General features: G+C 42.0%; 2 protein-coding genes across 35 annotated transcripts in view; one reads left to right on the top strand and one right to left on the bottom strand.

Annotated features, from left to right (window-relative positions):
* Positions 1-19,000, top strand: part of JADE1 (jade family PHD finger 1) — an 87,562-nt gene extending 68,562 nt beyond the window's left edge. For 19 of the 29 annotated variants that reach the window (XM_084972913.1, XM_084972920.1, XM_084972914.1 and 16 more), the window contains 5 exons: positions 1,078-1,245; positions 2,104-2,220; positions 5,666-6,187; positions 11,547-11,664; positions 15,158-19,000. In XM_084972913.1, coding sequence (XP_084829039.1) covers positions 1,078-1,245; positions 2,104-2,220; positions 5,666-6,187; positions 11,547-11,664; positions 15,158-16,065 — 1,833 coding nt within the window. In that variant the 3' untranslated portion in view covers positions 16,066-19,000. Of the gene's footprint in view, positions 1-1,077; positions 1,246-2,103; positions 2,221-5,665; positions 8,094-11,546; positions 11,665-15,157 lie in introns of those variants that run through there. The other 10 variants (XM_084972929.1, XM_084972925.1, XM_084972924.1 and 7 more) reach the window with 3 other exon arrangements.
* Positions 11,505-25,789, bottom strand: part of SCLT1 (sodium channel and clathrin linker 1) — a 265,145-nt gene continuing 250,860 nt past the window's right edge. For 3 of the 6 annotated variants that reach the window (XR_014813019.1, XM_084972939.1, XM_084972940.1), the window contains one exon: positions 11,753-12,619. Coding sequence is in view for 4 of the 6 variants with exons in the window: in XM_084972939.1 (XP_084829065.1) it covers positions 12,542-12,619 (78 nt within the window). In the remaining 2 variants the exon portion in view is untranslated. Of the gene's footprint in view, positions 12,620-20,992; positions 24,281-25,789 lie in introns of those variants that run through there. The other 3 variants (XM_084972937.1, XR_014813018.1, XM_084972938.1) reach the window with 3 other exon arrangements.

Here is a 25,789-nt window from a genome sequence, read left to right as displayed (position 1 = left end):
TTTGGTATTTGAAACCTTAATAGTGTCCTTTAGCTCTATTAAAAAGTTATTTTTTTCCAGTAAGTCTGTGTTGACAGTGCTTCATTCATGGCATCGACACAGAGCTCCCAAGCTCCAATCTTAGTGTCACTTAACTTCACAGAACTCTCATCCTGTGGTTTCCTTTTTGCGTCCTGGATATTCAGATTGCAAAGCGGCTGTGTTTTTCCTGTCTGGAGAATTGGAGCTGTGTTACTCTGTCTCTCCACTTCCTGACTTGTAGTTCATTTAAGGATAAAGTTCTGAACAGTTTAGTGTTTTTAAAAGACTGTGAATGTGCTCCTGGTACCATCAGGGTTTTGTTTCTTCACTTTAATGTTTGCCTTTTCTTTCTTTGAACCGTCTTAATGACTTGAGTTGCCTTGATTTCTGCAGTTTTTGCTGTCTTGTGTAATTTTGCCATCTTATGCAAAGCAGGCTTTGTTTTAAATATCGGCCTAAGAGACCAGATTCTCTCTGTCTAGAATGTCTCATTTTCCTGCGACTCTTGTGTTCATTTGGGAGTGTTGGGACCTGGTTAGTTTGCTGAGCCTAGGGAAGGAGGCTGCTCCTTATTAGTTCTTTCTCGTTTCCATTGCCGTCTCGAGTAATAGCTTTGGGAGACTTGACTGCTTTGTGTTTTTTCCCTCACTGTATCCCACTGACATCGGCAAATCTGAGGGGTACTGCCCTCATCTAGTCCTAGAGTGTTTTGAGGATTTACTACCCAGGACTTAGGAGCTGGGTAGAGATAGGTATCTGTAGTAATATAGCAGATTTTTTGCAAACTTTTCTGTCCTCAAGTGGTTTTCAGAACTGTCTCCAGTAAGTAAATATGTTGTATCCAGAGACACCGGATACCTCCTGACCACTGCTCTGAGTTGCCTGGTACCCTTCCTGAAGGGAGAGAGTTGCAGCTGGGTGGGCCTTGGGAGGGCCCCTGTTTTGGTGGTGGTTCTGTTAAAATCTTTCTAGATGTTTTAAAATTAATAGGCATACTGGGAAAAAATAACTCTTCTCTTTCTCTCTTTTCCTTGGGGTTGTGCTGTGGCTTTATAGGCCTGTTATGGAATCCTCAAGGTCCCAGAGGGCAGTTGGCTGTGTCGGACATGTGCCCTGGGGGTTCAGCCCAAGTGTTTGCTGTGTCCCAAGAAAGGCGGAGCGATGAAGCCTACCCGCAGTGGGACCAAGTGGGTCCATGTCAGCTGCGCACTGTGGATCCCAGAGGTGGGTGTACTTCTTATTGGTTCAGGAGCTGAGGCTGTTCTTTTCACGGGGAGCCATTCATCAATAGGCCACCTTATAGATGATGAGTAAAAGGACACCTTTGAATTGCTAAATTGAATCTCAAGCATGTTGTCATCTGGTCATCGTATGCAAATTTGTGGAAGTGTTAACTGGAAGCAGCAGTGAGTTGGATTCCTTTCACAGGCCACCGCAGCTGACCCTCCCCTGCCCACTTGGTCCCAGAAGTGGACCTAGGGCGTTTTCGCTGCGGCCTGGGTGCGGCTGAGTCTTTCCCCGGGGATGGCTGTAAATCCCTGGGTCTAGCGAGTACAGTCATGGTTAAAAACCACTGCTCTAGGTCACGTTTTTTGTGATTTTTATTAAAATTCTTACTTGGCCTCAACCTTTGTAATTTCAGGTCTGGTCTAATTTATTTCAAGTCCCAGACCTTGACTAATTTAATTTGCACAGCTCACTTTGAGAATATCATTTGTGATTTCAGATTTCAGCATTTTTTGGCATGTGTGATTGTGGTGCATTTTTCCTCCTGAGGAAAGTACCTGGGGTGATCTGGGTTGAGGCCTCATGACTTGGGTTTTGGTAGCTCGGGATGGGCTCTCAGGGCTTGGTATTAACAGGGATTCAGTCCATTGGTCCAGGCTGAATGCAGGCTGGCCCTTGTGCTGTCCTGATGCTTTACAGTGGGATTTCACCTGTGCTGGGAGGGGGAGTGCCCCTTGCCACCCTCTGGTAGGAGGGCTGAGGGGAAGGAAGGGATCTGTAAATTTCTACTGTCTTATGTAGACAGTTGGTCTGATAGCCTCTGCCACCCTGTCCTGCGGTTTCTTGGTCCTCTAGGTGAGCATTGGCAGCCCCGAGAAGATGGAGCCCATCACGAAGGTGTCTCACATCCCCAGCAGTCGGTGGGCGCTGGTGTGCAGCCTCTGCAATGAGAAGTTTGGGGCCTCCATCCAGGTAATCACTTTGTCAGAATGGCGTCTTTTCCCTTCCCTGTGTTCTGGGGAGCAGGACAGGGAGGGCTCTGAAAGAACCATCCTTTCAGGATTTGGAGATGGGACTGGAATCCAGGAAGCAGGACACGGGGAAGGGCAAGGACGCCTCAGCCCTTCTGAGGTTGCTGAGGAAGGTCTCCAGCCCAGTACACATGCTTTTATTGGTGGATTATATCCAGTGTAACCAGAACCCCAGCTCGAACTATCACAGGGCAACTCAGAAGTCTTCCTGAGCTGCAAAGCAGTTCCAGTTCATATCTGGTTTCTCCCTTCCTGCTCCAAGCCTTGCATCTCAGCTCTTTGCACAGGCTCTTGTAGGGAAGAATCAGAGTTCTGGCACTGGAGGGTCGGCTACCCTCTCACCTGCCGAGTGGCAGACCTGCCTTTTGGGTGCTCCGACACTGCTGGGTTTTGAGGTATGCATGTAAGGCTGCCTTGTCTTATGCACACTGCTTGAGATCAGCTTGGCATACTGAGGCTTTTGCATTTGGTAAAACAAGAGACTCTTGGAGCACCTATGAGGTGCTGCACCAAGGGTCCTTTGCAGAGCTTGTTAACTTGAACACAGTCTGGATATCTGACCCCATGGTAACTTGTGTCTGGGAGGTTGGGGTTGGAGGAGAGGAGCTTGTATATAAAAAATTTTGCCTGCATTTCTCTTGGTCAGCATACTGGCAAACGTAGGTAGAATTAAGGAGAGACTATAGATGGCATGCTGGTTTTTTGTAATGCTGTCTGAAATACTACTTGAGAAGTTAATTTCTGGACCTCACATTTTTGGCATCTAGACAGTCATGACCTATGAGCCTGAAATGCTGTTCCACCAAGGTCTCCAAATGCTGTGTGGCTGACGTTGGTCTGTCAAGTCTGGCTTCTCCTGTGGGAGGTACCAGCTCAGGGCCGCTGTCTCTTCCTTAGCCCCCAAGTCACATTCTAAGAGCAGAGGTGCTATTTTGGAGTGCCTTCTCTCTTGATGCTGAGAATACACAGCTTTGGCATAGACACAAATTCCCAAGCTTGATCACATCACCAGTAGTGGGTTTTAAAGAAATGACCTCATTTGGCTAAATCAATTTGTATTTTGGCTGATAAAAAACCATTTCCCTGGTAAGGTATCTGCCCACTGGTGGTTTTTCAGAAGTTTTCATTTTGCATGCCAAGTGGTGGTACTTTTCTTCCTTATCATTTCCATTGGTGTTCAAGAACCCAAAATACACAGATATTCAGAGGGTGAGGCCTGAGACAGCTGGTTGGATTTGGCTGTGGACCTTGAAAATAGTGCAGATTTTTGTGTGTGAATGGAATCTGGAAACCAAAACATGACAAAAGCCTCTGGCCTGAGAGTTTTGTATTAGAGAATGGAGGAGAAATTTTTTAAAAGACTCAAAAAAAAAAAAGGCATTAGGGCTCTGTGTGTGTATACATGTGTCTTTTACCCATGTGAACACTTGAAGGAAACAAGCTGTGGCAAACCAAGGCAAATGGAAATCATTTTCGTCAAGTTACCTGATGTTCTTCTGAGGATAGAATTTAGGCCCTCTACTGAGCATGCCAGTCCTGGTCTTAACTGATTACAAGAGGCGGGTGAATGGGATCGCTCTCTCTTTTGAAGAGAGATGATAAAATGACTTTTGTTGCCATTGACCTCCTTTTCCCAGAACATTAATTTGAAGGAGAAGAGGCCAAGGAAAGTTGATGATTTTTCATATCTTCACAGAATAGACTGATTTTATTAAAGAATTCCTGTCTGAAAATGTCTGCATCTGGGAAGGCTCTGGCTTACATTTCTGTAACATCTGTTTGCTGAGTCAACCTGAATAGGAAAACCCAGAGGAAGGCCATTTGGCATCTTTACAAAGGCCTGCATAAATGTCCTGGTGCAGCGTGTTCGTCTTTAAGGTCGGAGTGCTGAGTTAAAATGTAGTTTAAGCCAAACACCAATGGTGTCTCCATCATCTCTTCCCACTTCCCACTTGGCTGTGTGCTTAAGAGTGAGGAGCACTTTGTCTTTTACTGATATTGGCCAGGTGTGTGTGTGTGTGTGTTGTTCTGCTACTAAAGCAGATTTCACACATTTCTTGGAATAGAGGTTATTATAGATAAAATTACAGATTTATGTTAGTTCATACACTTTAAGTGTTTGCAGTGGGTGGGGGAATTGATTTTCTGTGAAGGGAGCTGGATTTTTCAGTACTTCTGATAAAAGAAACTTTATAATTGTGGACGAGATCATGGCAGTAAGTAGCAGTGAGTCACCTTTTAAATACTGAAATGATTAGGGGAAGAAGCCCCCAGTCCAAGCCCCTGCCGTTTGCGGTGACGCTGTGCTAGGGCCTATTGAATGAGTTTAATTAAGCTTTTCAGCTGGCCTGGGGCCACTCGGTCTGCTCTTCTCTGCAGCCCTGGTGTGTCAGACATAACTTGACCTCACACAATACAGTGTTGCTTTTTAAGGGATTGGCTGCAGTCACCACAAGAAACATCCTTCCAGAGATTCAGCCAGTAAGATCAGGTGGGGAGAGCTTAATCACTTTTCTCCTGCTAGGCTTCGGGCTTGCTGTCTGGATCAAAGTCACTACATTGTACCCCTAGTGAGGCAGTGAGAGGGAGAGGGGAGAGGTGTTTGGCGAATGGGAAGGCAGTCTCTAGGCTGACTCCCTGCGACCCACAGGTAGCAGGTCCCTCACAGTTGTGCTGCACACAGGTCTCAGTGCTCGGCCCCCGCTGGCCTGAAAGCTTTCTGCTTCCAGTGATGCTTCCTCACGGATGCGGAGACCTCTCTCATCCTTTCTGTGCTGGATTGTCCTGGTGTCCTGTTCCTTTTTAATTCACCCTCTTCGGTCTGAGCTGCCTTCGCTGCTGGGAGGAATGTACTGTTTATTTTCCCACTTGGTGTGGGGACTCATCCTGGCTGGGGGGTAATAATGAGGATCCGCGTTGCTTTAAAAAACTCTGACTAGTGGCCATTCTTCCTGAGGAGATTCTCACCACTCAGGCTTTTTATATAAACACAAAAAAGCACATATTGATAAGAAAAAAATTAATGTATGCTTCAAATATACTCTGCATGTTGAGCACATGTTCTGTTGAGTGAAATCTGAGTGCCAGCCCCGCTGTGTGCACATCCTGTTTCTGTAACTGTCCGCTTTAAGAGGTGGTTTGGATGCTGTTGCTTTTCTAAGTGAGTTATAGTTTGCTTTATGAAAAAGAATTCCTTTAACTCCTAAGCCTTAGCTTATTTAAAACATGACAGATCTGCCAAGGTTAATCCATATGAAGCTTCTCTGTCCTGTCCACGTTCGAAGTGCAGCTCTTCTTGTGCCTGTGTGTAGGGGTGCCTGGCACCGGGGCTTCAGTCACTCTCACTCCCTAACCCTCTTCTCTCGCTCTCTGCGTGTTCTTGCCAGTGCTCTGTGAAGAACTGCCGCACAGCCTTCCACGTGACCTGTGCTTTTGACCGGGGCCTGGAGATGAAGACCATCTTGGCAGAGAATGATGAAGTCAAGTTCAAGTCCTACTGCCCAAAGCATAGCTCACATCGAAAACCCGAAGAGAGCCTTGGTGAGGCGGCCACTCAGGAGAATGGAGCACCTGAGTGCTCCCCCCGGGATCCTCTGGAGCCCTTTACCAGCCTTGAGCAGAATCAGGAGGAAGCCCACCGGGTCAGTGTCCGGAAGCAGAAGCTGCAGCAGCTGGAAGATGAGTTCTACACCTTCGTCAACCTGCTGGATGTTGCCAGGGCCCTGAGGCTGCCTGAGGAGGTGGTGGATTTCCTGTACCAGTACTGGAAGTTGAAGAGAAAGGTCAACTTCAACAAGCCCCTGATCACTCCAAAGAAAGATGAAGAGGACAATCTAGCGAAGCGCGAGCAGGATGTCTTGTTTAGGAGGCTGCAGCTGTTCACTCACCTGCGGCAGGACCTGGAGAGGGTAATGATTGACACTGACACCTTGTAGTGACTTAGAGAAGAAGATCGAAAAGAGGCACCTCCTTGCCCAGAGCAAGGAGTGGTGGCCAGTTCACTCACTTACTCTCAGACCCTTGTACATACTGCAGCATGAGGTTGTGTTGGTTAAATGGATTGATGGGCTGCAAAACTCACTGTACATACATGCAAGATGGCCATGGAGTGGCGGCTTCTCTGATTTAATTTTAAACACTTTTTTGTTAGTCCCTATCGTTCTTCTGCAAGATCAAATGGGGTGCGTCTTTCCTCCCCCACCTTCATTCTAGAACTAGCTGGAACTGAGCCCCAGGAAAATGACCAAAGAATTGGCTCAGAATTGTTTACACATTGAGTTAGAAAACCAGAATAGATTGAATTAATGGTGAGGGTGTGGGGCAGGCAAAGGTAGGAGAATTTCTTATTCCTACCTGGGGAAGCACTAGGTGCTGGTCATGGGCTCATTAAGGAGGGCGAAGCACTGCCTCTCTGGCCCAGCTTTGCCTCTTGGCTGACTCTCAGGGGCCTTCCCCTTAGTGTCACTGAGCAGAACAGGCTGTGGGTGCTGATGTGTGTGCATGAACTTCCAGACACATGCGTATCTGTTCCCCAAGGTACTCCTGGCAGTGAGGTGCTAAGTCGTCACTAAGGCTATGTATATAGTGGGTGTGGCTGTGTCCGTGTGTCTGTGTGCTGTGTCTAGTGTGGGTGTGGGGTGGGATTCCTGGTGCACCAAGGAGCCCTAGTCATGCTTGGCACACTATTGCTGTTGTGCCACTGGACTGCCCAGTGTAGTGGCTGGTGGCTGCCTGGAGTCTCAGCTGGTGGCCCTTCTTCGTTTAGATGTTTGCTGCTTTGTGCCTCCTTCACCCTCTAGTACCTTCGGAGTTCCAGTCTGGACCTCCCTTCCTGCTGCAGGAATAATTAGGAATAGCTCGTCTTTACCCCAGGGCCTCCTGTTCCCTGTAGGTAGTTTCTGACTGAGCCTTGCTAATTGGGGCTGTGTCTTCGAGCGCCTTCTGCGTCAGCTCCCCTGACTGGGACAGCCGGATTTAAGTTCATTAGTGCACAAGAGATGGACTGAGGCTTCTGGCCTGAAGCAGCCTGCATTGAAAGGCACTCAAGGGGCCTGAAACAGTTAATGCATCTCCCCCGAGCACCTAACTTATTAGCAAGTAGTGATTCACCTGCCTGGGAGAGAATCTGACTCAGAGATGATTTGAAAGGAGAGTGCAGGCAAAGAACAGGGATGCATGGAAGCAACATTGAACCAAAAGATCCAGCTGTCACAGGCACCACTACTGACCTGGTAGAGAAGGCACAGCAGGGAGGTTATTTGTGAGTCTTCTTTAGAAGAGATGCTTTTAATAAGTGACAGTGTAGGCTTCTTGTGCTGCCCCTTTCAGCCCCAGATTAAGATCCAGGTGGAGGCCAGGTGGAAAGGGTGGGTGTGTGAGGCTCTTGTGCTCCCGTGCCCCCCCTGGTGGTGAGTGTAAAGAAGCCCTTGCCTCTCAACCACATGTATGTGTAGCTTTTTTGTTAGAGATGAGAGGGATTCAGAAGGATAAACTGGAATCCTGGTGAGAAGCCTTATCCCAGCTCGACAACTGCTGTACTTGGGGTGCATGAGCTTTGGAGTCAGATAGGCCTCAGGAGGGGGGACAAGAAGTCTAATGTTTGGACTGTGTTTGTCTCATAATCACCACAAAATAAAAGTGTAGAAAATGCTTGTGGTATACTAACTCTTTTCTGTACTTAAGTTACTCAGATTAACATACACTTATAATTCTAAACATTTTTTTTTTGTCATCACTGTTGCTTTTTAAGTAGAATGATGTCATTGATGTACGAGAAACAGGGAATAAATCAGGATTTTTGTGTGTGTGGCATTACTTACATTTACTTTATTAAAGAACCTAAGAGATTTTAGGGCATTTAGTGTCAGTTTAAAATGCGCTTATTATAATGAAAAATGTATTTTCCAAAAGTTGCCATGAAGCCTGTGATGGTAGTGGCTTTAAAAAATGAAAATCTTGGCCGCACCTCAGAGAGCGCACAGTTACTTGTAACCATAAACAAGATGTGTATCAGGCAAAAGGCTCATCGGGGCAGGGGTGACAAAAAGAACAAATAATAAATTACTGCTTTGTTTTTCAAGTAAGGTATAGTCCTGCCTACTTCACACACTAGCATTTCAGAGCAGGTTAATTGCAGGACTGTGGTCAAGGCAAGTGGTCACTTCCTAACTGACAAGTGAGTAGCCTTCTTTGGAAACGCAAACAACTCTGAGGATGATGATGGTAGTTGCTCTTTCCTGCAAATAGACACCTTGGGGCATTTTGCACACCTGGGTTCCAGTTCTGCATCAGAAAGTTAGATGACAAGAATGGATTCAGGAGGGTTTGAGAACCTGCAGACACTGTTGCCGATATGTGGCAGGTGCCATGTCAAGTTCCCTAGTTCCCACAGCTGCCACTTCACGCTGGTGGGACTCCTTTCCCCTGAAGATTGTCTTCTAAAGGATGCAGTCGACAGGAGTTCAGCAAATGAGTACTTGCTCAGAAAAAGACACACTACCTCTGCACTTCTGCAGGGGCCCTGAAGGGGGCTGGGTCCTGGGGGACTGTCTGGCTCTACATTCATTGGAATGGTCACTTTTGAAAGGCTGACAGAGGCTGTAGTTGACCCCAGATAAAAGGCATGTTAAACTTTAGTGTTGCAAAGTGTTTGGGATTCAGGGAAACTCCTTGGGATCATAGTTGAGTTCTTGAGGGCAGTAGTTCTCAGCATCATGGTCCTCAACCAACAGCAGGAAGACCTAGAAACTTAATAGAAACGCAAATTTTTGGACCCCCCCACTTCTGACCCCAGAAACTCTGGGGTTTGGAGCCAGCATTCTGTGTTTTAGATCCCCCACATGTTTGTTTAGGAACCACTGCTTTTGGGCAAAGCCTGACCTGACTCGGGTTTAACATGGTATGAGAGTGCAGCTGAGAACTGGTTGTTTTGGATAACACCTCACTGGAAACTGGAAGATGAAAGCGGGAGGAAGTTAGGTCTGGTGATGTGCAGGCTGAGTTTGGAGGAGAGAGCCTCAGTTCAGCAATCCATGCAGGGGCTGCTGATGGAAATTGCCCTTTGAGGGGTGTTTTACGCCTAAGGGAGCTAAGGTTTCAGGCACTCAATATTCTAAGTGTGGTCACCCAGACCTGGGTTGGTCAGGGGCTGGTTTGGAACACCATTGAAAACTCCAGCCTTTGCTTTTTGGGGTCATAGTTAGATGTCTTCTATCAGAGATCATGGGGCATGGAAATGAGATTTTCCCACCCAGCAGCCAGGGTGGAAAGCTTTCCTGGGGGACGTGGTTGAAGACACTAAAATGAACTTTGAATAATATACCAAGTTCAGGTTCTCTGGCTTTGGTATTTTATATTTGCATTGACTATTAATTTTAAGTAAGAAAGATGTATCTCTGTCATACATCTGCCTTGAAGAGGAGAGTAACCTTGTCCACTCCTAGGGTTTCAGAGAATTTGTTTCTATTTCCTATTTCCACAAGTTGGATGCCCTGTCTTAATGTAAAAATTGTATTTGTTTTTCAGTAGTTTTGAGTCTGTGATAAGGATCTAGGCCCTTTCCTCTTTTTCAGCTTCTACTCTTAATCTCCTCTGGGTGGAACATATTTGTAAAGAGAAAACAGTGTGACAGCCACTTCCATCCCCCACACTGGTCAGAATTCTTATAAAAGGACACGCCTAGGGGTGTGTCCTTTGGGTTAGGGGTTTGAGGCCATCAGAGAAAGAGTGTACTTTAACCAAGGTTAATGACACCAAAACAATATTTGAGATAGGAAGAGTGATTTTCTTCTAAATTTTTAAATTTTAAGATAGTTTTTATTTTTTACCAAGAAGTATTAGGAAGATCCCACATAAACAGTGCATCAGTTAGGGTCAGGAGAAGCCTAGCTTGAGGTTCCTGCCTTAGGCCTGGAAATAACCCCAAATGTACAAAATGCAAATGTGAAAGCCAGCTGCCCTGTTCCTCTTAAAACTTCATGTCCTCTTGCAAAGGAGACTTGAACACAACTGGGGAAGAACAGCAGGCATTGTTCAGGCTTCTTTAGGGGAAGTGTCTGTACATAAAGCCAAAATGCAGAGTTTTGCATTGCCACCCTTGCTGCCAAAAACAAGGTTAGTGAACTGCTTCCATTTGGAGGAAGGCAGGGAAAGGCATTGCCTAAGCATTACAAGTGTGCAGTCATGCCTCCAGTGTAGGTGCAGAGGGGACACAGTCACTTTTTTCAGTCTTCAGACTGAGCTTGGAAGGGAGGTCTTACCCATATTTTCCTGAAGAAAGGTTTAAATGTATCTGGTTTGTTGCATTTGACATTTGTTTTCAGGCCCATGGAATCTCTTCAGGTTTCTCAATAGGCTTTAAGACTGAAAGATTTAAGGGGGTTTATTGACTAAGTCATTACATTTTGATTCTGATTACAGGGGCTTTGAAAATGGAGAACAAATTTAAGCGTTGGTTAGTTAGTATTGGTTAAAGAGCCTGTGTTTGCAGATCCCTGGTGGTTGCACATCAGGTGCAAAGTGGAGCTTGGGTGACTTTACAGTTACTGACAAATGAATCACGAAGTGAATATCAGTTTTTGAAGTGGTGATACGGAGAGCTGGGATGTTGACATAGCAAATCAATGGCGAAGCAAGAAGGATGTTCCCTAGGTGTTCATGCTCTATAAGAACACATTAGCTACCTGTATGTTCCAAGGTAATTCAGAGTTAAGTGACCAGCTGACAGAAGTTTACTTGGATTCTTGGTGACCACTTGGTCTTCTAGTGGGCCCTGTGCAGAGACATCTCTTTGTGCGGGGCTCCTCCCTCTCATGGCTCTTGACCCTGTGCTTACCTAGTTCTGTCTTCCGAAGATGTTGGATAAAGTGCAGCAGAGGTGGCTTCTGAACTGCTCTAAAACCTTTGACAAAAGAACTCATGGGATGAAGATACTGAAGGGTGGTAAGCAGTCCTTTGGCAAGAGTAGCAAGTCTGGACCTGGACACCGATGGGCGTGTCTTTGCCAGGATGAGCCTCCGGGGTGTGGAGCAGGGGCAGGGCTTCCTCCCACAGTCTCGTTTGTGCTGCTGCTGCCCACCCTGAGGGTGTGTGCAGAATACTTGTTGGCATCCCAAAGGGAGGTTACAGGTTAAATGTTTATATTTTGACTTGAAATGTTAGTCAGGGACCTAGTAGGACACTTTTCTCTCAGGTGGGGAAAAAAAAAAAAGCAACAAAGTACTGTTATAATGTATTGCTTACTTAGAATCTTTATTCTCTACGTTCTAGGTTCGGAACCTCACTTACATGGTGACCCGCAGGGAAAAGATTAAACGATCTGTGTGCAAAGTCCAGGAACAGATATTCAATCTTTACACTAAGCTTTTGGAGCAAGAAAGAGTTTCAGGTATGCATTAAGCCCTGGTAGGTCAATAGGGCAGGGTTTTGTAAGCCTTAACACGCTGTTAAGGAAGAAAAAATGCTAGTTTCTTTAATTTTCTTTTTTTCGCATGGAAGAGTCAAAGCAGCACAGGCTTTTGTTTTTGAAGAAAGTCTATAGGCACCTGAGGCATCACAGTCTAGGGGAGAGGGCTGTGAATTTGGCCTCATGGGCCAAGTCCTATATTCTCTACTTACAGGCCAAACACAAGCAGGTCTTAAGTTTTCCTGGCCTCTACTTCCTGGGAACTGTTGTGAGACCCAAATGAAAGAGTAACTTAGATTGCAAAGCACTTGATAAATGTTAAGTATCAAGGGGATATGGAACAAGTCTGAATGATTCTAGCTTCTGGACCTCCTGTAACATGGTAAATTTATCTTAAGACTATGTACTTAGCACACATATCCATGTTTAGATGACATTCACAGTGATTTTCTTTGGGGGGGTATGGTTGGAATTTTGAATATTTTTGAGATTCAGCACACAGTATTTATTTAGTGCCGTCTATATTACACTGATCTGGCAAAGAGAAAAAGAAAACTAAGATACTGGACTTCCTCCTCTCTGGAGAACACTTCATTGACTCTGAGATCAATTGTGCACAGTTGGGCAAGTTGTTTAACCTCTCTGGGACTGTTGATCTGTGAAAGAGGTTTGTCCAGAGTCCTGGCCTCCGAAGTGCTTTTCAGCAGTAACATTCTGTGATCAGAAGCCCCAGAAAGCAGGCATATTAAGATTTCAGAGGAGGAGGAGGAGGAGGTCTGTCTGTTGAATGTGGCTCAGGTGAACGGTGACTTGAGAGCAGGTAGGTCTTAGGGCAGCTCAAGTCTGCTGGTCTTTGAAGTTATAGCAGAAGCATCTGCACTGCTTGCCTTGTAGAGTCAACCGGCTTGCTCTTTTTTCTGTTTCTGTGGCTTCTTGTCTGCATATTATTGTGAAACAGATACAATAAAACCAAGAAGTTGTTATAACCTATTATGTTGAAATCCAAATTCTGGTTTACTTAAAATTAACCAGATAGATGTTGACAGGAAGTAAACTGGTCAACCCAAACAGAGATAAAAGCTTATGTTTAAATGATATTCTTGAAATGTTACTTTTTTTTTTTTTTTTTTTTATCTTTTGTCTTTTTAGGGCCATAGCTGTGGCATATGGAGGTTTCCAGGCTAGGGGTCCAATAGGAACTGTAGCCTCTGGCCTATGTCACATCCACAGCAACACCAGATCTGAGCCGCATCTGAGGCCCTACACCACAACTCATGGCAACACCAGACCCTTAACCCACGGAGCGAGGCCAGGGATCGAACCTGAGCCTTCATGGATACTAGTCGGGTTCATTAACCACGGAGCCACAACGGAACTCCTACATTGTTTTGATAGCATTAAGATTTATTAATAATATTATCCTAGAAATTTCCTTCCCCAGAGTAAACATTTTCCAGATGTATCAAGCTTATATTATCAGCTAGATTTCAGAGTTTAGTTTTTTTCTGAGTATCATAAAAGTAAAAAAAAATTTGATTCAGACTTCTTTAAAATGAACTTTATCTTCATTTTTTCCTACTTGAATGCAAATAAATGGGACTTGTTTTCTCCCTTGCCGTTGTGGTCTAGCACCATCAGCCAGCCTGCAGCAGCAGAGGCCGAGCTACTCTTGCCTAGGAGCTTTGCCATTGGAGAGCTTTCTGTGGCTCTTGTTAAAAGTTCTTAGGTAATGAGTGATTACCTATAAAAATAAGCCATAAAGAACATTTTCATCTGGTTTCACTTGAGTCATTTTTCATGGATGTTGCAGACAGCTTTTTTTTTTTTTTTTTGCATTTCATGGCTAAGGTTTCAGCTTGGGTAAGTGGTTAGGAAGTGTTTTGTGTAACAGAGCTGAAATGCAGATCTGTGTTCAGAAGTCTGGCTGCTGTTCCAGCTCTCTTGAGGAATGAACTGTACTAGGGATGATGGGTTGAAAGCAATGGGACTCTTATGAATTGCCCCCAGGGAACAAAGTGGAATGGGATGCCTTTTTTTCTTTTTCCAGTTCTACATCTTCAGTTGTGTTCTCATTTGTGCCTCATGTTGATCTGCCTGTCAGAGAGATGATGCCAAGTGAGTCAGTGCAGATGGCCATGACTTCAATGTGCCACTAGGGCCCATGGTTTAAATTGTCACATGATGCTGAGACTGGGCAGGGCTGTTCTGCTGGATAAGCGTCCTCAGTGGAGACAGTGCTAATGGGAGTCATGAGTTAGAAGCTCTTCACAGACATGGATCCAAGTCAAGGAGACAGGTATCAGAGTTCAGAAAATGTTAGTCCCTCTGACCTCTGTTTTCCCATAGCAGGTGACTGAGTAAAGAAATATAGGTGTGGTGTGAAGGTTGACCCTACTACATTTGATTATGGAGAAAGCAGATTGGTATCCCCCCCCCCCGCTTGGTCATGATGATTTTACGGTTAGAGTTGTGAGCTAAACAACTAGTGTGTCTGTGTCTGCTCAATACTAATTTACCCAGGCTCCTTCCTGCTGCTATGGGGCAAACAAAACCTTATTTTTCTGGTGGTTCATTACTCATGGGAGATAGAGAACATGAAAACTGTTCTCTGAAGATGATCTGGAGAATTTTGCAGGTATGTGGGTCTCATGATGAATTCCAGTATGCTTTGAATTCGCCCCGTATTTTTCAAACTGATGGCTTACAGTTTATAAGCAGGTTGTGAGATGAATTTAGCAAGTCATCACCAGCATTAAAATGAGTGAAACAGGGTAGCAAATGTCAGTGCATATAAGATATGAAGGCTAATATGATTGCATGAAAAGTGAGTTTTTACTGGGTTACACTGTGAAATTTAGTTCTGTCATTTGCATCAAAAATGTTTGAAAAACACCAATTGAGCTTGTGTTGGATGACAATTCAGTTGAATTGCACAAATGAGTTTTCCATATAAACTTTAAAAAAAAATTTACTCTTTATCAAAAATGATTTTAAGTACCTTCCTTCACAATTTACGTGTATTTATCCTCATCATAGGATAACACCCAGTGAGGGTGTAGATAATTTGGAGAAAGCAACTTCAAAGCCCTTGTGGTTGTGCTCCCAGGCTGTAGGCAAGGCAGGTGCTGCCCCATGAGGGTGGAGGATAGAGGCAGTGCTTGACCTGGATGGATTCTGCTGTGACTCCCATTTGAAAATCATATCAGTTATTTTGTTTGAAAGAAAATGTATTCCTTGAAAAGATGTTTTGTGAAAAATTACGGGAACTTAAGCTGTTTTAGAAAATATAGAGCATATTGAATTGAGTATGCAGATTGTAAGGTAGGTAGTGTCTTTATTTTTACAGACAGGGTGGTTTATATGTTGTACTGTGGGGTGGGAAGTGTGCATTAGTAGGCCACGCTAAGGGGCTAGAATTTTATTCTGGATGTGCTTCTGCTCTAATTTTTCTTTATTTGTGGTTTTATGTTCATAGGTGTGCCTTCTTCTTCCTGCTCCTCCTCGTCACTGGAAAACATACTTTTGTTTAACAGTCCTTCTGTGGGCCCTGATGCTCCCAAGATAGAGGATTTGAAGTGGCATTCTGCATTCTTCAGGAAGCAAATGGGTACTTCCTTGGTTCACTCGCTGAAAAAACCCCATAAACGAGATCCATTGCAGAACAGTGCTGGGAGTGAAGGCAAAACCCTGCTGAAGCAGCCTGACCTATGCAGTAGGAGGGAAGGGATGGCCCCAGAGGGCTTTCTGAGTTTTGAAAAGACCTTTGCAGAAGCGCGTCTTATATCAGCACAACAGAAAAATGGTGTGGTGAGGCCCGACCACGGGAACAGAAGAGACCATCGTTTGCATTGTGATCTCAGTAAGGGAGACTTAAAGGACAGACCTTTTAAACAGAGTCACAAGCCTCTCAGGTCCACAGATGTGTCCCAGAGGCATCTGGACAACACCAGAGCTGCCACGTCCCCTGGAGCGGGGCAGTCAGCACTGGGCACGAGGAAAGAGATGGTGCCCAAGTGCAACGGCTCCCTCATCAAAGTAAACTCTAACCAGACTGCAGTCAAAGTGCCTACAACACCTGCCAGCCCAGTGAAAAACTGGGGAGGATTCCGGATTCCAAAGAAGGGGGAACGGCAGCAGCAGGGAGAGGCCCACGAGGGGGCCTGCCACCAGCACTCAGACTACCCCTACTTGGGCTTAGGCCGAGTTCCAGCCAAGGAAAGGGCAAAAAGCAAATTGAAATCTGACAATGAGAATGACGGGTATGTCCCTGATGTAGAAATGAGTGACTCAGAGAGTGAGGCATCAGAAAAGAAATGTATACATGCCAGCAGCACTATCAACAGGAGGACAGACATTATCAGGAGAAGCATTTTAGCCTCTTGATGAAACAGATGGCGTGGGAGAACTGCAGGTTTGTCATCCAGTAGACTGAGAGCTCTGACATGGGGTTGAGCAGAAACCCATCACTCCTGAGCTACACAAACACATTTACTTGCAATTCAGATTGATTTTTTTTCAGAGTCATTTATAAATCATTGTTGTGAGAAGTGTGTGTTATTTGCAACTTGTTAAGGAAACACAAGAGTAGACTGTAACTGTAAGACACTGCTAAGACTAGAGGCTGAATTAAACACTAAAATAAGAATGAAATAAGTTTCTAAAGAGAGCAAGGCTTAAATAAGCCTTATGAGTTTTTATTGCCCTATGTTCTTCCCAAAGCACAAATTCTTGATTACCTGAATATATGGAATCAGATATGGTTCTTGAGAAACTCTCACATATCATTTAATAGCCCATATAACTTACTTTCTAGGACTGTGGTGGATCTTGAAGTCATATTTATACTTTGGCCCACAAGGCTGTTTTTGTTGCATTATAGTATATAGGCAGTAGCTCTGAAGCTTCAGTAACTCTAAGGAATTCATGTGTGTATATATAGCAGATGGGGAAGAGAAAATTTTAAAAAATGGTCATTAATGAAAGGTCTGAAGGGACAAGGTAGAGCTGCTGGAGCTTGGAGACCAGTAAGCAAGGTCCTGCTTCTGGAAGCCCTTGAATGTACTGTGGATATAGGACTGGTGGAAAGTGAAGCCACTGAGAAGTTACACCTGTGAGAAAGGGTAGTTTGGATCCCATTTTTACCAGTCCTCTTGACCTCCCTCTTCCCTTGCCATTGCCTTTTGGGTGCGCTTGGGATTTCCCTAGCCATTGGCAATAATACCTGGCCATCTGGCTTCCAACAATACAATGGCTATTCAAGTTCAAGCAATGAATTTCTAGACTCTGGTGACTCATACTTCCCAGAGCCAACCACTAGTGTCAGGGAATCCGGCCTTCCAACATGAACGGATTCCTTAAAAAAAAAAAAGGAAAAAAAGAAAAAAAGGAAAAAAAAAAGTCAAATAGGTTATATTTAAAAAACAATAGAAAGGCAATAAGTTGTGATAACCTCTTACCATTGACCAAGGTTATACAGGAAAGAGATTGAGTGTAATAAGTTTTCTGGAGTCAAGAGTTCTAAGCTCTAATTTGTAACTTGGACTTATTAATTGCAAATGGCAATAACTAGTAAGTTATCAGCAATAATAAATTTAGCATTAAATTTGAGTACAATGTTCTGTTTTTTGCACTCACTGTGGTGCATTATGTATTAAGACAGTGGATAGTGTTAAGGTCCTGTTAATTTTCTTTGGAATTCAATGTAGTTGTGAATCAAACTTAAAAGAAGGAAAGTTTAAATAGCAATGAGATTTAGAATTATGGGCGCTTGGAACAAGCCCAACTTCCCTTAAATTACCCCTTAGTTTGTTAATATCAGTATTCAGATTCCTGATTCATTTATACATCTGTTTCCATGTGGCAGGGACATTCTGATACTTAAAGAATAATGTTTTGAGTTCTGTAGTTAACTTTCAAGTCTTCCAGATGATTGTCAACAAGGAAAGAGGCTTATTATTGAATTCCATCTTGCTATGCAAGTTTTATCAGATGATCAAATAGTAGATCTGATACACCCCCATTGTATGTATGACATTTTCAAACCAAGTCTTAACTTTTCCAATACATTTTAGTAGCTAATTCAGGGGAGGGGAAAGAATGACCCAGGTTTTTAGATTGATATTTTTGAGCTATGGGGCTCATTTTGAAAGACTGTTGTCCAGATAAACTGTTGCTACAATATTAGAAGCTTCTTATGAATCCAAGCTTTACATTCACTCATAATTTAAAAATCAGATTTTTTGCATATGAGCAAAAACTTTTTGCTGGATACAGAAGAAGGTGAACTCTATTTAGTTATCTTTTGACTGCAGCAACAGTTCTGGGTGAGAGTAGAATATATAGAGGGATAATTTGTCAAGCCATAGAAAGAAAATCTAAATTCTAGTAAGTATATGACCTCTCACCATTATAAGAGGTACCAGATTCATTTGCACTATTAGGAATGCTAGTTTTGTGCAAAAAAAAAAAAAAAAAAAAAATGCCTTACCTGTTTTTTCCCCACATTTAGGTTGAAAAGCTTTCAAACGTTCCAAGTTATGCTGAACCAAAAAACAAAACAAAACAAAACAAAACAAAATAAAAAAAAAAACCCCACAAAAACAAAAAGCCCACACTTTTTATTCCTGCTTTGAAATGCAAATGATATGGAGCATGGTTTCTCTGACAGTGTAACTATAGCTTTGTAAGTTAGTTTCACATCCTGCTGGGAACTCTGTAATGAGGTGGGCCATGAGTGGCAACTCGCCCAACCTGCCCACTTGCACTCTGAGGATGGAACCATTTGCTCTTTTCTTCTTCTTCTTTCTTTCTTTCTTTCTTTTTTTTTAATAGCTTTATCTTTCCTTGTGCATCCTGACCAAGAAATATCTTTGATTATGATCAATGTATTATGTCAAAATGTAGGCTAGTTAAACTTCTGTAAAGTTGCCTGGAATGTCATTTGTTAGGTTATAACAAAATCTAAATGAAGGGTTATATGTGTTGTGTACAAATCTTAATTATTTTGAAATGGACAAACTTGTCATTACATTTGTAACCTTGTACAGAGGATTTTTTCACTATGTGCCTAGCTTGGTGTCCATTCAGCTAAAATTGAAAAAAAAAAGGTGCATGAAGAGTTAAAAATCAGAATTAAACAAAGTATATGTAGAGATGACTATTTTATATTACATGACCCAATCCTGTATTTATTTCTACCCCCTTTTTGAAAGTATTTATAAAACTAGTTGAGGACAGCTGTATTTTTCTGTTGAACTATTTAGTAGAATTTGTGCCTTTTTGTCTGTATGTGAATAAATGCTGTACATTTTGCAATACATTTTTAAGTGTCTTTTGGAATCTGCTTTTGCTAAGTATTTATATGAACATGACTTAGCCATGTATGTATATGACTGCTTCCATGAATGGTGTGTGTTGACTCTCAACAGTTTTGCAGGGAACATGACAGGACTGGAAGAGCACAGATTCACTGGGCTGCCTTCTGGCTCAACTTTGATGGTAAGACCCTGATAAATAATAATGGTTGGATTTTAGTGTTCTCTGCCTGGAGTTCTTTCCAGAATCCAATTTTAGATTTGAAAACAGTTTAAACAACTTAGACTTTAGGGTTGGGGAGACCGGGTTTTAATAGCTAAACTCTATAGTCTGCCAGCCATGTGACCTTTGCCAAATCATATAACCTTTATAAGCCTCCATTTTCCCTTCTGTAAAGAGAGAGTGACACCCTGCTATCTTCCTGGGGTTGCTGTGCTATTTAGAGCAAGTTCATAGAATATCTCATATAAAGCATGTAGTACACTATTCTTATGAGTAGGAGTGAGACACTGATTTCTCCAGCATTGATGAGCCTTCTGAAGCAAAATGTTATTCCTGAATGACAGAGAGACTGCATTTGTAAGGCTCTTAAAAATAATTTTTCTAAGGGCTGTTTCATTAAATTCATTCTTTTGACCACAGGGTTCTGGAACATTAGGGCAAAAAAGAGAAATTCGCATTTTACAAAGAAGGCAAGTCCAAAATTGCAGCATGAGGCATTGGCAGAACTGGACCAAGGTGTTAGTTCTATTTCTGGTTTTCCCTGCCTGAAACAGTCTGTTCAACCACTGCAGGCAGACATTTGCTGTAATGCAATCAATGTACCTTTCTTTGTGTTGGGAACAGCAAAAGTAGTGAGGATTACATATTCTCATGTAGATTGTGATGAACAGGAGCCACAACAGGGTAGTGGTACCTAGTTTACAATTTTTGTAAAAATTTGGCCAGTGCTTTTTTTTTTTTTTTTTAAAAACACGAATTGTTCATACATTTGGCTAAAAGGTTGTTTATTTCTCCCTGTTTCTCCTTAGTGACTATTTACTTCCATGTTGCTTGCTCTGAGTAAGACCCCAGAGAGACATAACTGTGATTCTTCCTACAAGGTCTTAAAGTTGAATAACCACAATAGTTCTCCAGGGAAATTAAGTCCCCAGGAGCCAAAGGAAGGGCTGCTGCTGGCAATTCTGCAACATGTGATGGGAAATGTGGCACCAGGGACTCCTGTTCGTGTTTCTATCCAGATCACTTAGAAAACGGTTTCTACCTTTGACTCATTAGCCATCTGTGGCAAACTTCGCAATTAACTTCAAGGGTGAAATCTTCAATATGATTTCCCTTCAATGCTCAGAACTGCATTAGATGATGCGTTCCAGTCTGGGCAGAACAGACCTTTGATTAAAAAAGAGGGTAAAAGCAAATCCGTTAACTGCTTCCTTGACTTCAACATTCCCTAGGCTGCTGAGTTTGATGTTGCTGCCATCCAGGTTTTCCTGAGTTCCTCTCAGGCGGCTTGTTGGGCATTTCCTCTTGGATGTATGCAGGTACTTCAGATTTTGGAATTCATCCTTTTCTATATCCTGCCTTAAGAGAATGCCATCCGAGCTTGGAATCTGGGAGTGCTTTATGAGTCCCTATTTCTTTGATTCCTTCAGCCAAATGGGATCTGGGTCTATGACATCTCTTCAGAGTTACTGTCTTCTTTCAGTCCTACTACCACTTAGCGTATAGTTCAAGCCTCCTCATTTCTTGCCTGGATTATTGCAGCAATCTCTTATCTGGTTTCCTTGATTCAAGTCTTGCTGAAATTAATCCCTCTCAGTTAGCTGGAGCCTTGCCAATGCCATCTCCATAGTGATAACTTCTACAATAAAAACTGACTTTGTCATTCCGGTCTTCAGAGAACCTCCAGACTTATGTAGATGATTACGAAGGGCTTATCAGATGGCAAAAGTACTGCTGTGTGTTTTATGCATATTAATTTGTTTAAAACAGCATGTTAGGTAGGCACTATTATTTATTTGCAGACAAGGAAACTGAGACACAAATTAAGAAATTCCTCAAGGTCAGATAGGTGGTAGAGCTGGGAATCACTCTTAGCCAGGCTGTGATTGAGGCCCCTGGACCCTACTGCCTCTCAGAATGTAAAAAAAAAAGAGTTTACATAAAGTAGTTCATGTGTTTTTTTGAGTATACTGAGGATTATACACGTGAACTTCATTTGGTTCAATGAATTTCTATAAAGTCAATGATCTTGGCTTAAAATGTTATGTTAATGTACTGGTTGAATGACTATGAACATAACCTAATGGATAATGAACAATATAGTAATATATCCATATATGCCACAGCCACAGCAATGTGGGATCTGAGCTGTGTCTGTGACCTACACCACAGCCCGCCAGTGATTGTGAACCGGCACCTTCATGGATCCTGGTTGGGTTTGTTACTGCTGAGCCACAATGGGAACTCCTATCTTTTCATTATTATTGTTTTAAACAAAAAAAACCATTTTTTACACATTTATTGATGATGAATCTGTGATGAGGACTAGTGTCTTGAGACTTTGATGCTATGCAAAACTTTCAAATCAGTATTTCTGTGATATAAAGTACAACAAACCTGGTTAACTTTTAAGAAGTAGGTTAAGCAATGCCAAATTAAATAGCAAAGATAAAAAATAATGTGTACTGTAAATCCTAATGTATCTCTATTATATCCTGATACTCTACTACTTGGTTTACATATAGCTGAGTTTTAAGTAGTACAGTTGTAATTATGGGTTAGTTATGTTTATTTTACCCATTAATCTGGCTGATGGTTCTAATTTCCAGACTGTTATCAGAGTGAAACAATTTCATCATGAAGCGAATCTTTTTCTCTGGTGCTTCCCTCCCCAATGTAGCAGCCTCAAAGTTGCCTTCCTTTTTTTGTGTGGTTTTTAGGGCTGCACCCTCAGCATATGGAAGTTCCTAGGCTAGGGGTCAAATGGAAGCTGTAGTTACTGACCTACACCATACACAGCCATAGCAACTTGGGATCTGAGCTGTGTCTGTGACCTACACCACAGCTCATGGCAAGGCCAGATCCTCAACCCACTGATCAAGGCCAGGGATCGAACCTGCATCCTCATGGATACTAGTTGGATTCGTTTCCACTGAGCCACAATGGGAACTCCCCTTCCTTTTTTTCCTTGCTTATTTTGCCTCTGCTCCAGCCTCATTGTTTGAGTTGTCTGAGCTTCTCTTTCTCATATCAAATGTTTGTGGGTCAGATCTTTGCCTCAACTAGTCCCAATACTCAAAGTAAGTAACTACTTTTTAAAGACTTTGCTTTAAAATACCATGCTTATTTTGACATAGGAAATCATACAGTATTATATATCAACCACTTTATGACTACTAAACACAATTTTAACATATTTATGATTTTTTTTGTGAAACTATCACCACTATTAAAGAAATCTGTCAATATTTTGGGGGGCTTGTCTCCTAAAACAAAGGAAATTAAAATAAACAAATGGGACCTAATGTGTATATGTACATGTAACTGGGTCACCATGATGTACAAGTAGAAAAAAAATTGTATTGGGGAAATGAAAAAAAAAAAAGGAAAAAATAAATTTTAAAAGCTTCTGCACAGCAAAGGATACCATTGCAAAACAAAAAGACAACCTACTGATTTGGAGAAAATATTTGCAAATGATATGACCAATAAGGGGATAATATCCAAAATATGTAAAGAGCCCAATTAACTCAACATCAAAGAAAAAAAAACCTGATTAAAAAATGGGCAGAAGACCTGAATAGACAGTTTTCCTAAGAAGAAATGCAGATGGCCAACTGATACCTGAAAAGATGCTTAACATCACTAATCAAATGCAAACTAATAAAACCACAATGAAATATCATCTCATACCTGTCAGAATGGCTGTCATCTAAAAGAACACAACAAATTTGGCAAAGATGTGGAGAAAAGGAAACTCGTGTACACTGTTGATGGCAATGTAAATTCCATACTGTGGAAAACAGCATGGAAGTTCCTCAAAAAACTAGAGTTACTAAGTGATCCAGCAATCTCACTTCTAGGAATATATCTGGAAAAGACAAAAACTATTTGAACTATAGAGTTCTTGGTTTGAACTCCAATGTTCATAGCAGCATTTACAATAGCTAAGACATAGAAACAACCTAAGCATCATCAACAGATGAATGGATAGAGAAAATATAAACAGTATAGTACTCAGCCATAAAAAAGAATGAAACTGTCATTTGCAACAACATGGATAGACTTGGAGGGCATTATGCTAAGTGAAATAAGTCAGAAGGAGAAAGACAAACACTGTAGGATATCACTTACATGTGGCATCTAAAAAATACAACAAACTTGTGAATAAACAAAGAAGCAGACTTACGGATATAGAGAATAAACTAGTTACTGCTTAACCAATGAGGAGAGAGAAGGGGGGAGAAGCAATATAGGAGTGGAGGACTAAGAAGTAAAAACTATTACATAAAAATAGGCTATGAGGATATATTGTACAACGTGGGGAATTTAGAATTTATAATAACTATAAACTAACTAAACATTACGAATCACTATATTGTACACTTCTAACTTATATAATATTGCACACCAATTATACTTCAATTTCCAAAAAAGAAAGCTTTAGAAGGTCAATCAGAAGGAGAAAAAAAAAAATCCGGAAACCTTCAAAAGAGGTAACCCAATAATTTGTATAACTTCCTTTGCTTAGATTTATATTTTTCACTAAAGTTACTTGACTTTTTAGGTTACAGCCAATTTCTTTTCAAGGTTTGAAAAAAAAAAAAAAACCACCAAATCCTACTAGATATGAAGTTGTCATAGGAAGTTTTCTATTTAATGCATATAAATTGATAATCAAAAGGGCTTTTAGGGTTAGAGCAGAATCAGAAAAGGCAAAGAAAGACACTCTTTAAAATAACGTTGATGAATGAAAAGTGAAAGCATTTTTCAAAACCTATTTTGCATCTACATTTTCTATCAAGAACACAAATTCTTGAACGGAAAAGGAAAGAATGGGCCACTAGTAAGCTTTACCTGAAGTCTAGGATGTGGGAAGCAATGGTATGAGAGCACCTAGCTGTTCACAGTGAGTTCAAGCCTTCTGACCCAGAGGAATTAAGTCTTGGGGCACTCAGAGAACCTGTAGAGGTCACCACTCAATCACAGTCAGCAAATGGAGAGCCGTCAAAAGCATGGATTCCACAGACTTTCAGGATGCAATGCTGGCAGCAGGAGGAACCTGGTGTTGGAGAGAGCTGGTTTGAAAGCCTGCAGTGCTACTTTCCACCCATGTGGGAACCTGGGGCCAGGTGTTTAACTTTTATGGTACTTTCATATCTTTGGAAAAGAAATAGCAATACCTACCTAGCAGGGCTGTTGGATTATATGAAGTAATAAATGCAAAATGCTAGCACAGTGCCTGGCATATGGTAGGTATGCAATAAATAGACATTATTAATATAGATCAGCATGGTTATTATAGATCCATAAAAAGTTTCTCCCATGGATTCTTTTGGTTATTTGTAAAAACAAGACTCATCTCTTTCATCCTCTACAGCACAGTTTATATGAGAGTCTGTTCTCATATTTTTAATCTTCACAGATCTAAGTGCTAAAAGATTTCCTTATACATCATTACACTCTGATGGCTTTTTATTCTTTGAAGAAAGGATAAAAATATTGACCAAGAACTTCCATAATGCCATACTAAAAGGTTTAAAATAAACGTAAAAGTAATGAGCAGGGATTACTAGGATGCTACATGGATTTACTAAGAAGAAATCCATCTAACTTGTTTTCTTGGATAGGATTACTAGATTAGGTCTGAGAAGTATGATAGTTGTAGCATAAATGAACTTTTGCTAGGCAGATGCCTAATTTTTTCGTGTTTTTATGACAGTGTGGAAGCAACAATACAGACTAGTTAAAAACAGGCTGACTGGAGTTCCCATTGTAGCTCAGTGGTAACGAATCTGACTAGTATCCATGAGGATGCAGGTTTGATCCCTGGCCTCACTCAATGGGTTAAGGATCCAGCATTGCCATGAGCTGTGGTGCAGGTCGCAGACTCCGCTCAGATCCCAGGTTGCTGTGGCTGTGGTGTAGTCCTGCAGCTGCAGCTTCGATTTGACCCCTAGCCTGGGAACTTCCATAGGCTGCAAGTACGGCTCTAAAGAGACAACAACAACAAAAAAAACCTTTCCATCCTATGATTTTTGTTATCTTAAGTATGTGTATGTTTATTTAGTTTTTTCCTATATAAATATTAAGAACATTAATATTGTCAGAGTTCCTGTCATGGCTCAGCACTTAACGAATCTGACTAGCATCCATGAGGACACAGGTTCGATCTCTGGCCTTGCTCAGTAGGTTAAGGATCCAGCATTGCCATGGCTGTGGTGTAGGACAGCAGCTACAACTCCGATTTGACCCCTAGCCTGGGAAATTCCATAGGCCATGGGTGTGGCCCTAAAAAGCAAGAAAAAAAAATAACATTAATATCGTCATATAATCTGCACATCTGTAAGGAACAGATTTCATGGGTAGCACTGGGGTACTGAAGTGTCTGTCTCCTCTCTGTATATACATCTATATGCATATATACATTTTTAAGTAAACTAAAAAAAATCATTACTTTTGATAAAGAGATTTACAAAAAAGCTGATTACAGATTTATTTTGGAAAAATTGATAAAACACATTATGGTTAAAGAACAGAATTCATAATAAAAGGTTTAAAAGTGTTTTTT

The sequence above is a fragment of the Sus scrofa genome, chromosome 8, assembly GCF_054392235.1.
Source record: "Sus scrofa isolate SSC_HxYL_T2T_F1_AM1 chromosome 8, Sscrofa_HxYL_maternal_Yorkshire_Landrace_v2.0, whole genome shotgun sequence".
Lineage (NCBI taxonomy): Eukaryota > Metazoa > Chordata > Mammalia > Artiodactyla > Suidae > Sus > Sus scrofa.
The sequence above is the reverse complement of the archived record's forward strand: the minus strand, read 5'-3'. Positions and strand labels throughout refer to the sequence as shown.